The sequence below is a fragment of the Carassius auratus genome, chromosome 35 (genome assembly GCF_003368295.1).
Source record: "Carassius auratus strain Wakin chromosome 35, ASM336829v1, whole genome shotgun sequence".
NCBI classification, from domain to species: domain Eukaryota; kingdom Metazoa; phylum Chordata; class Actinopteri; order Cypriniformes; family Cyprinidae; genus Carassius; species Carassius auratus.
The window spans coordinates 16,163,200-16,178,495 of record NC_039277.1 but is presented as its reverse complement, the minus strand read 5'-3'; the positions used below and the strand labels follow the sequence as shown (position 1 = coordinate 16,178,495).

At 36.5% G+C, this 15,296-nt stretch overlaps 1 protein-coding gene across 3 annotated transcripts in view; it reads left to right on the top strand.

Moving 5' to 3' along the window:
• LOC113054624 (multiple C2 and transmembrane domain-containing protein 1-like) overlaps positions 1-15,296 on the top strand; it is a 32,791-nt gene that overhangs the window by 6,970 nt on the left and 10,525 nt on the right. For all 3 annotated transcript variants that reach the window (XM_026220287.1, XM_026220288.1, XM_026220286.1), the window contains 9 exons: positions 4,628-4,742; positions 4,854-4,996; positions 5,545-5,624; positions 5,941-6,064; positions 10,336-10,506; positions 11,370-11,500; positions 11,630-11,816; positions 12,616-12,709; positions 13,910-14,012. In XM_026220287.1, the coding sequence (XP_026076072.1) occupies positions 4,628-4,742; positions 4,854-4,996; positions 5,545-5,624; positions 5,941-6,064; positions 10,336-10,506; positions 11,370-11,500; positions 11,630-11,816; positions 12,616-12,709; positions 13,910-14,012 (1,148 nt within the window). The remainder of the gene's footprint in view (positions 1-4,627; positions 4,743-4,853; positions 4,997-5,544; positions 5,625-5,940; positions 6,065-10,335; positions 10,507-11,369; positions 11,501-11,629; positions 11,817-12,615; positions 12,710-13,909; positions 14,013-15,296) is intronic.

Sequence of the window (15,296 nt, the reverse complement as noted above, 5' to 3'; positions counted from 1 at the left end):
CCCATGCTAAACATGGACAAAGTTTCAAAAATTAAGTTGTACGTTTGAAGGAGTATTTCTGTTCCAAAAATACTCCTTCCGGTTTGTCACAAGTTTCGGAAAGTTTTTTTCGAGTATGGCTCTGTGTGACGTTAGATGGAGCGGAATTTCCTTATATGGGTCCTGAGGCACTTCTGCCGGAAGAGCGCGCGCTCCCGTATAGCCAGAGATGTATAGTAACGAAGTAGAACTACTTCACTACTGTACTTAAGTACTAAAAGGCGGTATCTGTACTTTACTAGAGTATTATTTTTTTCTCCTACTTCCACTTTTACTTCGGTACATATTTTCGCTGAGTTTAATACTTTTACTCCGATATTTTTTTTATGTGCTGCATCGTTACTCGTTACAATTATAATAATGTTACGAATCATTCCATTACAAACCACTGCCAGAACTGTAGATGGCATGTTTGATGAAGCTGGCACATCATTGAGCGAATCAAGCGAGACTGCGCGTGCTGACTGAACTGCTGTGAAGAGAGAGATGAACACCGAGCCGAGCCACATAATGACTCGTTCACGAGTCAAGAACCGGTTGCATCGGTTTTCGGATGACCAGTAACGTTAGTTCTTTCTGACAGTTCGATTCAATAAACCAGTTGAAGAAAACTGTTCACCGATTCTTTTGCGCTCGATGCAATGGCGTCATTGGCGTTGACTGCACATGGGCTCATAACATTAACACAGAATCAGTTCAGAATCAATCACCAAAAGAATCAGTTCGGTTCCAGACGCTCTGTGTGTCGGTTTGCTTCACGCTAAATCACACATGCGCAGTATCATCAGCTCATCGGTTCACGAATCAGACGCGTCTGACAGAAACGGTTCTTGACTCGTGAACGAGTCATTATCTGGCTCGGCTCGGTGTTCATCTTCAGTTCTCTCTTCACTGCAGTTCAGTCAGTGTACTGTTTGAGTCAATGAATTACTCCGGGATATTGGTTTGTTTTAACTCAGAGGGAGTGTCAGACACATTAAACAAGTTAACAGCTTAATTCATCTGTGGATTAATGCGTATTGGAGACGCGAACTGTTTAAAACGATTCAGTTCGATTTGGTGGACTGTTTCAAAAAGATCCGGTTACATCGAATGATTCGTTCGCGAACCAGATATCACAAACTGCTTTGTTTTTAACTGTCTTACAACAGACACGGAAGAGAAGACAATGCTGAATAAAGTCTAGTTTTTGCTATTTTTGGACCAAAATGTATTTTCGATGCTTCAAAAAATTCTAAATGACCCTCTGATGTCTTACGGGTTTGAAACAACATGAGGGTAAGTTATTAATGACATCATTTTGCAAATTGGGCTAACTAACCCTAGTAACCATTTTTTGTTTACAAGAAGTTACAGTCAAAGGAATTGTGATTGTCCTTTAGGTTAATCATTTGAAATAGTAAAAACAATATGTTCAAACTTTTGACTACTTTCTTTAATAGCTACATAACACAATACTTCTACTTTTACTTTCAGTACTTGAGTGGTACATTTTAAAATAGACTACTTGCAATACTTAAGTACAAAAAATGTTGAATACTTTAGTACTTCTACTTAAGTGTGGTGCTTAAAGAGCACTTCTACTTCTACTCAAGTAATTTTTTTGATAGAGCACTTGTACTTTTACTCAAGTATGGTTCTCTAGTACTTTATACATCTCTGCGTATAGCAGAGCACTGAGAGCACAACAGACTCCACTGATCAGAGCGAGAGCGTCGCGAAATGTCACAAAAGGAGTTTTTGTTTTTGGTTGCCAGGGCAGGACATCCCTGCACAGATTACCAAAGGAAAAACAGCATTAAGGGACCAGTGGATGGAGTTTATTTTTACAGAGCATCAACGGAGTTGTGCAAGTGTTTGTGTTTGTTCCCTGCATTTCGAAAATGCTTGTTTTTTTAACAAGACCCAGTTGGACGACAGATTTGCACATCGTTTATTTCTTAAGGATGATGCAATCCCAACGAAAAAGGGTCACGATTGTGTGTTGGAACCACAGGCGGTGAGTAAAACTGCTTAAAATATCTCTGCCTCCTTGTTAGTGCCTCTGCCTCCCATCAGAGACCCGGGTTCGAGCCCCACTCGGAGCGAGTCCTTGCTGCTGCTGCTCTCGTTCAGTTTCAGCCTCTGGATCTGATTCTGGATCATAAATAAACAGCTGAATCTGACTGTTAGCCATGGTTTGTTTTGGATGATGTAGGTAATGTCACACTTTCCAAATGCTCTCAACGCAAAAGCCTACTGGCGCTCGTGATTCTTTAGCTCCGCCCACACGTCACGCCTCCAGTCGGTCGTGTTTTTCAGGGAAAAATCGGTACAGACTATCTTTCTCTTATGAATATAATAAAACTAAAGACTTTTTGGAGTTATGAAGGATGCAGTACTCAAGATTAACAGGAGTTTGATTGAAAACGAGCATTTCACCCCCCCTTTAATATAAGGTGGCCTTAACTACTATGTACTTACATAAAAAAATAAGTACAATGTACTTATTGTGTTCATATTGTATTGTAAAACACTTTTGCTGCTATTGAGGTGGGATAGGAGTAAGGTTAGGGAGAGGGTTGGAGGTATGGGTAAGTTTAAGGGTGGGTTAAGGTGTAAAGTATGGGTCAACAGTGTAATTATAAATGTAATTACAGAAATTAAATACAGATGTAATTACATGTTTTTAAAAAATATATAAGTACAATGTAAAAACATGTATGTACACAATAAGTACATTGTACTAAATTATTAATTAAAATGTAAGTACATAGTAGTTAAGGCCACTTAATATAAAGTGGGTCCGATTTTTGCATTTGATTTTAACGGTGCAGAAATGTTACTGATATGCTAGATTATGTTGTCTATTGAAATAATGGAAGATGATAAATATTGTATCTGTAAATGTTAGCCTAATCAGTCATCAGAACATCTTTATCTCAAACACGGCACCAGGATGTTGTTAGAGGAATCCCTGTTCTAATATTCTATCTTCTTGCCAATCCTGTCATGAAACAGGGTTACCTGCTTTCAGCTGACACTGTAAACACATTTGGTGTGTTTCTGACCTCTTCTCTCACTCAGTGGTGAAAAGAGGAATTAGAATGTGTGTGGTACTCACCAAATATGGTCTTTAAATAGTGTGTTGAAGCGACATAATTAGTGATGCCAGACTTCATGTAACGTGTTTTGCACCATTTGTGCTACAGATACGAATCAAATCAAGCAGTTTGTTGAGGAGTGGTTTTCTAATACTTTCAGATGGCTGTTTTTCCTTAATGAATTATTGAAGAATGGATCTGAGCCCCACATCAAGACCAGAATTTCATCAAATATAATTTAGCCTGGGCCAGCAACTACTTCCCTAGGACACCTTAGCAACCACACAGAACACACACAGGACACCCTAACAACACATTAGCATTTTCACACAGAAATTGCTAGTTTTTTCACATATAATTGCAAATCAATGGCAAGTAACATAAAATTAAACATGACATTTTGAAATAGGAAGACTGCAGTAGTATTTGTTTTATTTACAACTTCTAAAAATCATTTTACACTAAAGTAAAAAAAAATAAGTTTTTACATGATGTATCTTCTTGAAATGTCTTGAAGAAGGTGTCCAAGATAGGGTCTTGAGAGCAATGATGATAGTTTATGAATCCACAACTTTTCAGAACAAACCATTAACCACTAGTCCACACCATGCACCGAAAAACACCACATTACTTATTCAGGATGTTCTTAAGCACTGTCAGATGTGTGAAGTTGACATCTCACACACACACACACACACACACACACACACACACACACACACACACACACACACACACACACACAGTGTTTCACTTCCTATGTAAAAATAAGCCATTGACAACAGTTACTCTCACTTTTTAGTTTATTTACAGCTTATTCTGTTCAAGAACTGGCTACTTAAACAAGATTAGATTGTCTGACTAACATTTAAAGTGACCAACCACAAATGATTCGACAAATTAATGAAGTGGCATGCAACAAAGTGAAGGCTTATTTCACTAATGAACATCTCCACGAAAGGATACATGGACAAAATTGGCACAAAATGAGTGCTGTCTTTGTGAATGTTGAAAACAAAGTGGAATCACATTGTTACTGTGACTGCTTCACATTGTGCAGCATTCTTGCTTTTAGTGTGGACAGATAAATGACTCGTAGCAGGACACTTGTCACGTTGCAACATGCCATTACACAACACTGATATAGTGTTGTAATGAGTCCAGATAAATAAAAGCAAGTGCAAATGGTCATTCTATAAAACTATTAAAATAGAATAAAAAGCATGTTACCTGGTCTGTATAATGAGTTCGATTATGTTCTCAATGCTGATTTTAGAGCACCAGTTTATCAGTTTTAAGCATCGTGCAACATCCTGTCCTAATATGAATCATACATTTTCTCCCTAGGTGTAAGTTCTGTTAGAGTTTTTATTATCATACGAGCACTTTTGAGTTGTGAGACCCTTATATTTGGCATTATTGGCTTTGGATGCACATAATATTTAAAGAGGTTCTGTCAATCAGTTGCACTAAGGTTTCTGGGACAATGTATTTTTTTCCTTCAGGGCATTAATGCAGCTGGTAACGGTGGAGCACAGCCTTCACTGCCAACTTCAGCAATGTACCAGTTAGACATCGTGCTGAAAAGAGGAAACAACCTTGCCATTCGAGACAGAGGCGGTAAGACCTGCTGCGCATGTTGTCTCCACTAATACTCCACTAATGTTCCTTCTATGATTTGTTGAAACAAGTTATCAGTTATGTTGAGATCATAATGTTCCTATGTTTCAGGAACAAGTGACCCATATGTGAAGTTCAAAATTGCTGGCAAAGAAGTTTTCCGCAGTAAAATCGTCCACAAGAACCTGAACCCAGTTTGGGATGAACGTGTTTGTCTGATAGTGGACAATTTACAAGAGCCTCTGTATTTTAAGGTAAAAATACTGCTTTTACTCACTTGTTACCAGTATAGTATATAATATGAATCTTGAATGAATGACTCTTATGAGCCGGTTTGTTTTAGTGAATCGGGATCATACAGCTCGATCAGTGTATTCTGAAACCCAAATTAATGTTTCTTATGAGACAATTCGTTTTGGTAAATCACAAACTAAATACTGCGCATTCGGTGTAGTCCGTTTTGTTTAATGAATGGCTCTTATGAGCCAATTCATTTTAGTGAATCAAATCATATTGTTTGACCAGTGCAATCCGAATCCCAAATGAATGACTCTTTTTAGAGAATGAATGGGACAGGTGTATTTTGATTCCTGAATGAATGACTTTTATGAGCCGATTCTTTTTAGTAAAACAAAGCATTACAGCATTTCAGTTCATTACTGATTTCAGTTCAAATGACTCTTAAGAGCTGAATTTTCTTTTCTTTTTTTAGAATTGACAACAGTTATCAATCAGTCATTAAGTATAGAAGGATCTCTGATATTTCTTCCTAAAGAATTGACTCTTTTTCAATCTATTTTAGGTGTTTGACTATGATTTTGGCCTTCAAGATGATTTTATGGGCTCAGCTTACCTGTACCTTGATTCTCTGGAGCTCCAGAGGTATCTTGTCTTCATCATTACTGCAAAGATATAAGAATTCAACAGTTAGTGTCAAATTAATACATTTTGTACAATACAATAGTGTTCAGATGTATTAGGAGTTTTGCTAATGTTTTGTTGTGATCTAAGAGCTGATATCTAAAGTCGTGGATGCAGCTTTACAAAAATACTAAAGTTTTTGGTTACCAAGTATTATATTGACAATTGGACATTATCATTTTAAACATATTTATCAAAAGTACTATTCTTTTCTTTATGTGATAAACGAAGATTCGACTTCTAATGGTGGTCATAACAGCCCATGTTTGTGTTGTAGACCTCTTGATGTTCGGTTGGACCTTCAGGATCCTCACTGCCCCGGTCAGGACCTGGGCTCTCTGGAGCTGGCGGTCACTCTGTTCCCAAGAAGCACAGAGGACCGAGAGGCCCTGCGACAAGCGGTAAGACTCACTTGGTAGATAAATGTTGTTTTATACTGGTGGAAAAGATTCAATCTGCCAGCAAACTCTCAACCTGCATCCAAAAGGTTTTCATTCTGACGCGTTTACAGACAGATTTGTTTCACACTTTTCTCATAAGACTGTACAAACTGTTTTTAGCTCTCAGGAAGTGTTTAGCCACCTCATCCAGTTATGGAGTGAGTTTTGGTTCTTTATTACATGCGAGAAAATAAAAGATCTGAGAGAAAAAAAAGTTTGAGAGAAAAAGTTATCACACTGATAGCAAAAAAACATTTCATGAGAGAAAAAAGAATATTTGAGAGAAAAAGTTTTCATGCCAATAGCAAAAAATAATTATATTTGAGACTAAAAAAAGGTTTGAGAGAAAGTATTTTTTCATAAAACATAAAAAAATATACATTTGAATTTTTTTTAATTATTTCTGAGAAAAAAAATCTCTCTCAAAATACTTAGAAAAAAACTCTCAAATATATATTTTTTGCTATCAGTGTGAAAATATTTTCTCTAAAAAAAAAAGTGTTTCTCTCGAAACGCTTTTCTTTGCTCTTGATGCAATTTCTTGCTCTCGTGTCAGGATTTTGCTTTCACTGTGAGAATTGTGTCATGGGCGGGGCCACGTTCCTATTGGCCAGTCGGGTGAGCATCGTCTTGTCTTGGGAGTCGAACTGAATCATTACACCATTGTTCGGTTCACCTGCATAGATGCCGCCTCTGCCTTATGGCTAGTTAAGTTGAGCAGTGAGCACGGACACTCCAATGTTTGGGCAAGATGATGACACACAGCTGGCTGAGCAAGTTCAGTATCACTGAAGATTAAACATTAAGAAATAGCACTCATATTCATGAATGAACGTGTATTATATTATTTGCTTGCTAATCGCTAGTAAAGCTAACCAGCCATCATGCTAGGTAAACTTGCAAACTCACCTGGTTTATACTAAGTTTAAATCAAATGCCAAATTAATGTTTTGATTTAGATAGTTTCATGCCTTATTTAGTGAGTAGTGAGCAGTGATTGATATACCGTTTGAAAGTGTCCCACCTAGTTTTGTTAAAAATAGTCTTTGTATGGTTGTTGCACTACATGTTTAGCTACACTGCATGTATAGTTCACAAACTCAGCTACACGGGGCTTATTCTAAATATTTTTTACCATCTAGCCGAGGTCTAGAGCTGACAAGGTAAATTGCAGGTCTAGGACTAACTCTTACATTAGCAACCCACAAATATGTTTGTGCCTGTACTGTCATGGTAATTATTTTTTCTTTTAAATCTTTCAAACGGTATATCAATCATTGTCTAACGTTAGCTAGTTGTAGGGTTGCCACCTTCCATGCATACTAACGTTAGTTGAAAGTTGTACGGGAGGTTGTATGAACAAGCAGTTACTCTTCAGGTGCTTTGAGGCTAGCAAGTGCAAAGGTAGAAACTAGCTCACTACTCACTAAATAAGGCATGAAACTATCTAAATCAAAACATTAATTTGGCATTTGATTTAAACTTAGTATAAACCAGGTGAGTTTGCAAGTTTACCTAGCATGATGGCTGGTTAGCTTTACTAGCGATTAGCAAGCAAATAATATAATACACATAAATTCATGAATATGAGTGCTATTTTTTAATGTTTCATCTTCAGTGATACTGAACTTGCTCAGCCAGCTGTGTGTCATCATCTTACCCAAACATTGTAGTGTCCGTGCTCAACTTAACCAGCCATAAGGCAGAGGCGGCATCTATGCAGGTGAACCGAACAATGGTGTAATGATTCAGTTCGACTCCCAAGACAAGACGATGCTCACCCGACTGGCCAATAGGAACGTGGCCCCGCCCATGACACAATTCTCACAGTGAAAGCAAAATCCTGACACGAGAGCAAGAAATTGCATCAAGAGCAAAGAAAAGCGTTTCGAGAGAAACACTTTTTTTTTTAGAGAAAATATTTTCACACTGATAGCAAAAAATATATATTTGAGAGTTTTTTTCAAAGTATTTTGAGAGAGATTTTTTTTCTCAGAAATAATTTTAAAAATTTCAAATGTATATTTTTTTTATGTTCTATGAGAAAATACTTTCTCTCAAAACATTTTTTAATCTCAAATATTATTATTTTTTGCTATTGGCATGAAAACTTTTTCTCTCAAATATTCTTTTTTCTCTCAGATCTTTTATTTTCTCGCATGTAATAAAGAACCAAAACTCACTCCATATCCAGTCATCTTGTTTTAGAAAAGCATGTTAATCCTGCAACTGAAGATGATAATCTGCTCAATCTGATTACTGTACACTACCCTTCAAAGGTTTGGGGTATGTTTTTTTTTCTTTTTTAAGAAATTAATGTGTTTATTCAGCAAGGAGAATAACATTTTTCAAAAGTGACTGTAAATATATTCAAAATGTTCTAAACTATTTTTATTTCAGATAAATGCTGTTCATTAAAGAACCCTGAAAAAAGTTTCATGGTTTCCACAAAAAAAAAAAAATTCTGGACTGTAGTAATGATGCTGAAAATTAAGCTTTGCATCACAGGAATAAATTACATGCAAATACATTCAAATATTAAACAGCTACTAAAAATTGTAATAATATTTCACAATATTACTGTATTTTAACAAATAAATGGAGCCTTGGTGAGCAAAAGAGACTTTTTTAAAAATAATAAAAAATCTGTCTAATCCCAAATGTCTAAATGGTAGTGTATATATTATTAGTCTACTTAAAAAAAAAAAAAAAAAAAAAAACTTTGCATTATGCATAATGTACATTACAAATAGTAGTATCCCACCACAGTGGTCACATGACTTTCTATGTTGCATTTAATTTTGTTTGTGATGTCCAGTTAGCCAGTAACAAATAGTTGTTTTACATTTTTTTTATCGATTTTGTGTAAAAAGAATCATGGATGGTTGAATCAATCACAGTGCATTGTGACATACTGTGCCCTGCACAACATGCTCATTTGGCATAAGGAAAAATTGCTGTGCAAAGTCAAAAAGCCCATGACTCTTGAGAATCACTGATGGGACATTTGTGCTATCTGCATAATTCATGAAATGACTTTGAATTAGACACTAGAAACCTGCTGCACTGTGCAGGGGGGCGGAGAAGACATCGAAATTCACATGATGCTCTACCAACAGACTAAAGGGCAGTCTGATGGGCGGCTTTGATCATCAGGACCGAGCGTGAGAACAGAAGATGCATCGCTTGATCAGATTTAGAGACTTAGCTTCTCTTCCAGAACAAAAATAGCTGTGGCGTTAATCAAAGCTCGCCCCCTGATTATACAGTCACACATTTGACCTGCTCTGTTGTTTTTGTAGACCATGCTACCGAGGAGAAGCTGGAAGAGATGCAGTAAGGTAAAAAAGCAAGAGCGCTTGCCACAAGATTCTCCGACTAGCTGCTGAGTAAACTGTCCCACATTGAGTTTTTCAAAATGTTCAGAGAAAACCTGGTTTGTGTGCAAAATGTCCTAAATGTGAGAAACGGGTCAGAATTGCAGCAGTCTGGTCAGAGGATGAAGAGTTTATTTGGTGCATTAGTTGTGGCAGTCATGCATCTCTTGGGGTGATGGGCCATGCCTTTTTGTAGGCATCTTTATTTTATGTTTTGGTGACCCAGTCATTCATGGTGTGTGTGAAACCACTTCACACTCTTTCAGTCCTTTCCCCGCTGAGGAGTCATTTCACTGTCTTAAACTGAGGGATAGTTCACTACAAAATGACAGATCTGTCAGCATGTATTGTACACTGTTCAAAAGTTTGGGGTCGGTAAGATTTGCCTCTAAGGCTCACCAAGGCTGCATTTCTTTTATCAAAAATACTGTAAAAACTGTGAAATATTATCGCAACATGTTTTTGAATATATTTTAGAATGTAATTTATTCCTGTGATGCAAAGCTGGATTTTCAGCATCATTACTCCAGTCTTGAGTGTCACATGACCATTCAGAAATTATTCTGATATGATGATTTACTGCTTAAGAAGCAAGACCTCAAGCATACGTACCCCAAACTTTAAAACAATAGTGTACTTGCTCCCATGATGCTCAGACTGTCCTTTTTGGAGCTTTACAGCCACATTTGTTGTTTTAGACAAGAGTAGGCTTTATACATCTCCTTTTGTGTCCAAAAAAAATCATGTTTCGGGTATCATGAGGATGACTGTGTGATGACAGAATTGTCTTTTTGGACTGAAGTAACCCTTTAATGTCCTGTGACGTGTGTGTGTGTGTGTGTGTGTGGAGCGCAGCAGCAGCAGCAGAGTCTTCAGCTGTCGGACCTGCACAGAAAGTCTCAGCTGTGGAGGGGCATTGTGAGCATCAGACTCATCGAGGGTCGCAACCTCATCCCCATGGACCAGAACGGTCTGAGCGACCCATACGTCAAGTTCAAACTAGGCCCTCAGAAGTACAAGAGTAAGGTATGAGCGACTGTGCGCTAACATTTTACTTAAAGCCTTTAATGCATATAAAAGGGTTATTAAAGGGTGTAATGCTTTAAAATTATTCATTATGTGCATTGTAATATATATCTTGCTGTGAACAATTCTAGCTGAATTTAAAATGCATAGTCTAACAATGAATTGATAAGTGTTATAATGTATTAACTGTGGTCACAATTATTCATGAGATTGTACAATGCATTATTAGGTGCATTACACAGCATAATTAATGCATTAAAACTACTTTTATAATCCGTTATACAAAAAGGCTTAAAATAAAGTGTTACCTAAATTTAATTCCCGATGTAACCAAGGAAAGGAAAAATAGTATTAACCAATAACCCTAGCCTGCATTATTTACAGCTAAATTTATTCTTTGTATTTATTATAATATATTTTTTTTACATTAATTGTGACACATAATGACAAAATATTGATTATATATATATATATGTTTTAGATTTACATTTTGATACATTTTTTATCATTATAAACTAACATTCATAATAAATATCTAATAATAATATTAATAATGTGTTTATTATCTTTCGATTAAACATTTTGCCATAATTAACAATAAATAAAAATGTAACAATTATAAAAAGTATTATTTGTTGTATGTTTATTTATTGAATAAATAAATACAAATCAATCATAATTTTTATTTATTTATTTATTTATCTCAGCATCTGCACATCCTCAGGACAACCTTGTTGTCACAGGTCACAAGATTGTATATGTTCACTATGTGTTTTAGCAGACAGTATTCTTATTCTGTCTGCTGAAACGTATACTGAACGTTTCTATGAATACTATTTTTCTCTTACTTATTGTACAAACAGACAATCCCCAAAACCCTTAACCCTCAGTGGAGGCAGCAGTTCGACTTGCATCTGTATGACGAGGAGGGAGGCATTCTGGAGATCTCCGTTTGGGATAAAGACATTGGAAGGAGAGATGACTTTATTGGCCAGTGCGTACAAATTTCTACATATCATTAATTCACATTATCAGTATGTCTGTTACCTGGAAATCAAACCCATCAATACGCCATTGCTAGATGCTTGGTTTACAAGAAGTACATGTGTTTAACGTATTTTAGGTGTCAGCTGGACCTGTCAAAGTTGAGCAGAGAGAAGACGCATGAGCTGGAACTTGAGCTGGAGGAGGATAAAGGGACACTGGTACTCCTGGTGACTCTGACCGCCACAGTCACGGTGTCCATCTCTGACCTGTCTGTCAACCTACTGGACGACCCAGACGAACGCCAGCAGATCATTAAGAGATATGTGAGTGACGTCACCACAGCCAAACAGAACATTTCTGCACAAAAGGGCTCATTTGACACTGTACAGCAAGTGTTGCTCTTAACATGTCTTCCTCTAGAGGGCGCTTGACCACTGAATCCTCCACTGAGCAGCATTCAAATCTCAGTATGGGTTTTATATTATTACAAAATTCAGCTGTGCATCACACAAATAACTTACATTTAAAAAATATATTCAGATCAAAAACAGGTATTTTAAACTGGAATAATATTTCACAATATAACTGTTTTAACTGTATCAAATGATCAAATAATTACAGCAGAATCTTGTAGTGCTCTGTTCTGCAGTACACTTCTATGACCAAAAGGGGGCGTAAGATTACCACAGTCCAGTGCACTACTGGATTAACACTGGCCTCGTTCACAACTGGACAACAGTGGAGCAACTCATATAAAACAAAGACATCTCGCTCCTCTCAGAGCTGTCTGTCCTCTCTATTCACGGTTTGTCTTTGTCCTGCCACTGTCCCCCGGAGGGCCGGTCAGTGAACCGCTTACAGAAACTCACCACCAATGCAGACTGACCTTCTTTCATAACAGCTGCATAATGAAGATGTATTCGTGAGAGCCACCAGATAATCTAGCGTGGCGGCTCAATGTTTATGTCTCAGTGTCCACAGCCGAGTGGCTCTGACGGGGGATTAGAGAAAGTTAGGGCCAAAATAGAGCTGTCAGAAACATATGGGTGTACTGCTGCTCGGCAGATTGTGCGCTTTGAATGTAGGCATGGGCCTCAGTGATGGGTTTTTGTTCTTTTTCAGAGTCCACTGAGGTCGTTCCTTAACCTGAAGGATGTCGGAGTCGTGCAGGTGAAGATCCTGCGGGCCGAGGAACTGATGGCTGCTGATGTCACAGGTAAAATCGTATGTCACTTCCTGTGTTCATTTGTGCCCAGTGAAACAAAAAGCAGGATTCTTACTGTCTCGAAAAACCTGTAATTATCAGCCGATTTTAAAACTATGTCCTGGAAAACTCATGGAAAGTATCTAATTTCTGCATTGAAAAAATACTCATTTTTTTGTAGTTATGTTATGCTTTAAAACATTTAATTAACTACATATGACTCTCTGATCAATTCTGCCAAATGTATTAAACAAGCTTTTTTTTGTGTGTGTGTGCATGTTTTTCAAAGATACAGTTAAAACAATAATATTGTGAAATATTATTTCAATTTAAAAGTGGTGTATCACTTTCCAGAAAACAATATTATATTTAATAGTTTAATAATAAATTATTATATAAATAAGCAGCAAAAACTGTTTTCAGCATTGATAATAATAAGTGTTTCTTGAGCAGCAAATCAGCATATTAGATGTTTTAATTATGGAATAAATAACATTTTTAAATATATATATTATATATATATATATATATATATATATATATATATATATATATATATATATATATATATATATATATATATATATATATACTTTTTTTTCTTTTTTGGGGGGAAAAAATCCAACTCTTTTTGATGTATAAACACCTTGAAAAATATACCTGGACTGTAAACTGGATGGTCTTTAAGACTTTTCCAGGCATTTTCCAGATAATTTTTATTTTGGTCAACACTTCAGTTTCTCTTCAGGAGATGTATGATGCAAAGATGACCGTCTTGAAGAGAGGAGTCTCCTAATTTCATATTTTTCTCACTCATAAGTTGATCTAGTTTTTGCGGTTTGCGTTTCTCTCAGAAGCGGACCACCTCATGGGCTCTGATTTCATGCTTCTTCTAATACCACACTATGGTGGACAGACAAAGGCTTTTAAAAAGCTTTTGCACACACACACACACACACACACACACACATTTCTTCTGTGCCTTTCTTTAAAAAGGTTTACAAAGACTAGTCTTCCAATCTGATTTTTAGCTCCTGTACACTATTTTCCCTTGAAAATTCACCCACACGAGCTGAGAACTATTGATTTTTGCAATGAATTAAAATTGTAATTAAAGTTAAAGGAAGATATCAGTTTTTAACTGACCATAATGACCATATCTCGCTCGGGTATTTTAAATTAAAAGTGTTTGAATGCAACAATGTGTTTCAGGAAAGAGCGACCCGTTCTGCATTGCAGAGTTGTGTAACGAGCGTCTGCAGACACACACGGTCTACAAGACACTGAATCCTGAGTGGAATAAAGTCTTCACCTTGTGAGTTCATTATGCACATCCACCGCTGCTCCCAGCAGAAATATCCACAGCTGATGAAGTTGTTCTGTCACCTGGACTCACATTTACAAAACCAATCAGCTTTAATTTGGCTTGATTGTGTAATATATAACATTATAGAAAACATCAAATGAAAATGTATCCCATTCACTTATTAACAAGTCGACATGCATGCAAGGTCAAAAAACACTTTCATTGTCTTATAATATTTATTTTTACTTACTTGCTCAACGACTCCCAAACAATTTGCTCAACGATGCATTATTCCAAACCCCTCCTTTGCCTGATGCTAATCTGCGGTGATTGGTCTCATTTTCATTTCATCATGAGCTTTTAATGCCTGATAAAGCAACTTTACTGATGAAACTATTTCTACTGCTCCAAAAGCAGCACCTAGTGGCAAAGAAAACATGTGCATTTTTATTCAGACCAACTGGAAAAGACCAAAAAGTGGCCGGGCAAGATGCTAATGTTTCATTTTGACTGAAACAGCTTGGGATTCAAACATTCAATGATTCAGACATGACTCTTTCTTTTGAAAGACAATAACTTTATACACGATGCACTTTTAGATTTAAAACTTTGCAGGATGTTTTCATTCACTTAGAGCTGTGTTACACACATGAAAGGTCATTTTCAAAAATCCATAATGGAGCACTTTAAGAAATATGAACAGAGCAGTAAACATCATCATGATTCTTGGATGATATTCATTTGTTGCTGTAGGATGTTTAGGTAGTTTTCTGCTGGCCTAGCAAGTCCATCCTTGCACCAATTGTTTATGACATTTTGGCCTCTTGGTATGACTTAGTTTTAGTAATTTAGTGAGACTATCACCATTTACATTTATGCATTTAGTAGACACTTTTATCTAAAGCAACTTACAATGCATTCAGACAAAAGTTTTTTACCTAACATGAGCTCCCTGGGAATTGAACCCACAACCTTGCGTTGCTAACACAATGCTCTACCACTTGAGCCACAGGAACACTTTTACCTGCAATATATCACAATATCTCTTGCATGCTTTCTTCTCTTTTGTCTATTATCATAAATTAATTCTTCTAGTTCCAATATCAGTAGAACTGTATAAGAAGTGATATAAAAACACACATTAATTAAAAAAGAAAAATGAATGTGGTGGAATTGAGGTATCAATGCAATGTTGTGAAAATGGACAGATAGCAGATCGATAGCACACCTTTTTGCAAAAAAAAAAACAAAAAGTAGCTGCATGATTTAAGGTATCAGTATGGATCTTCATAA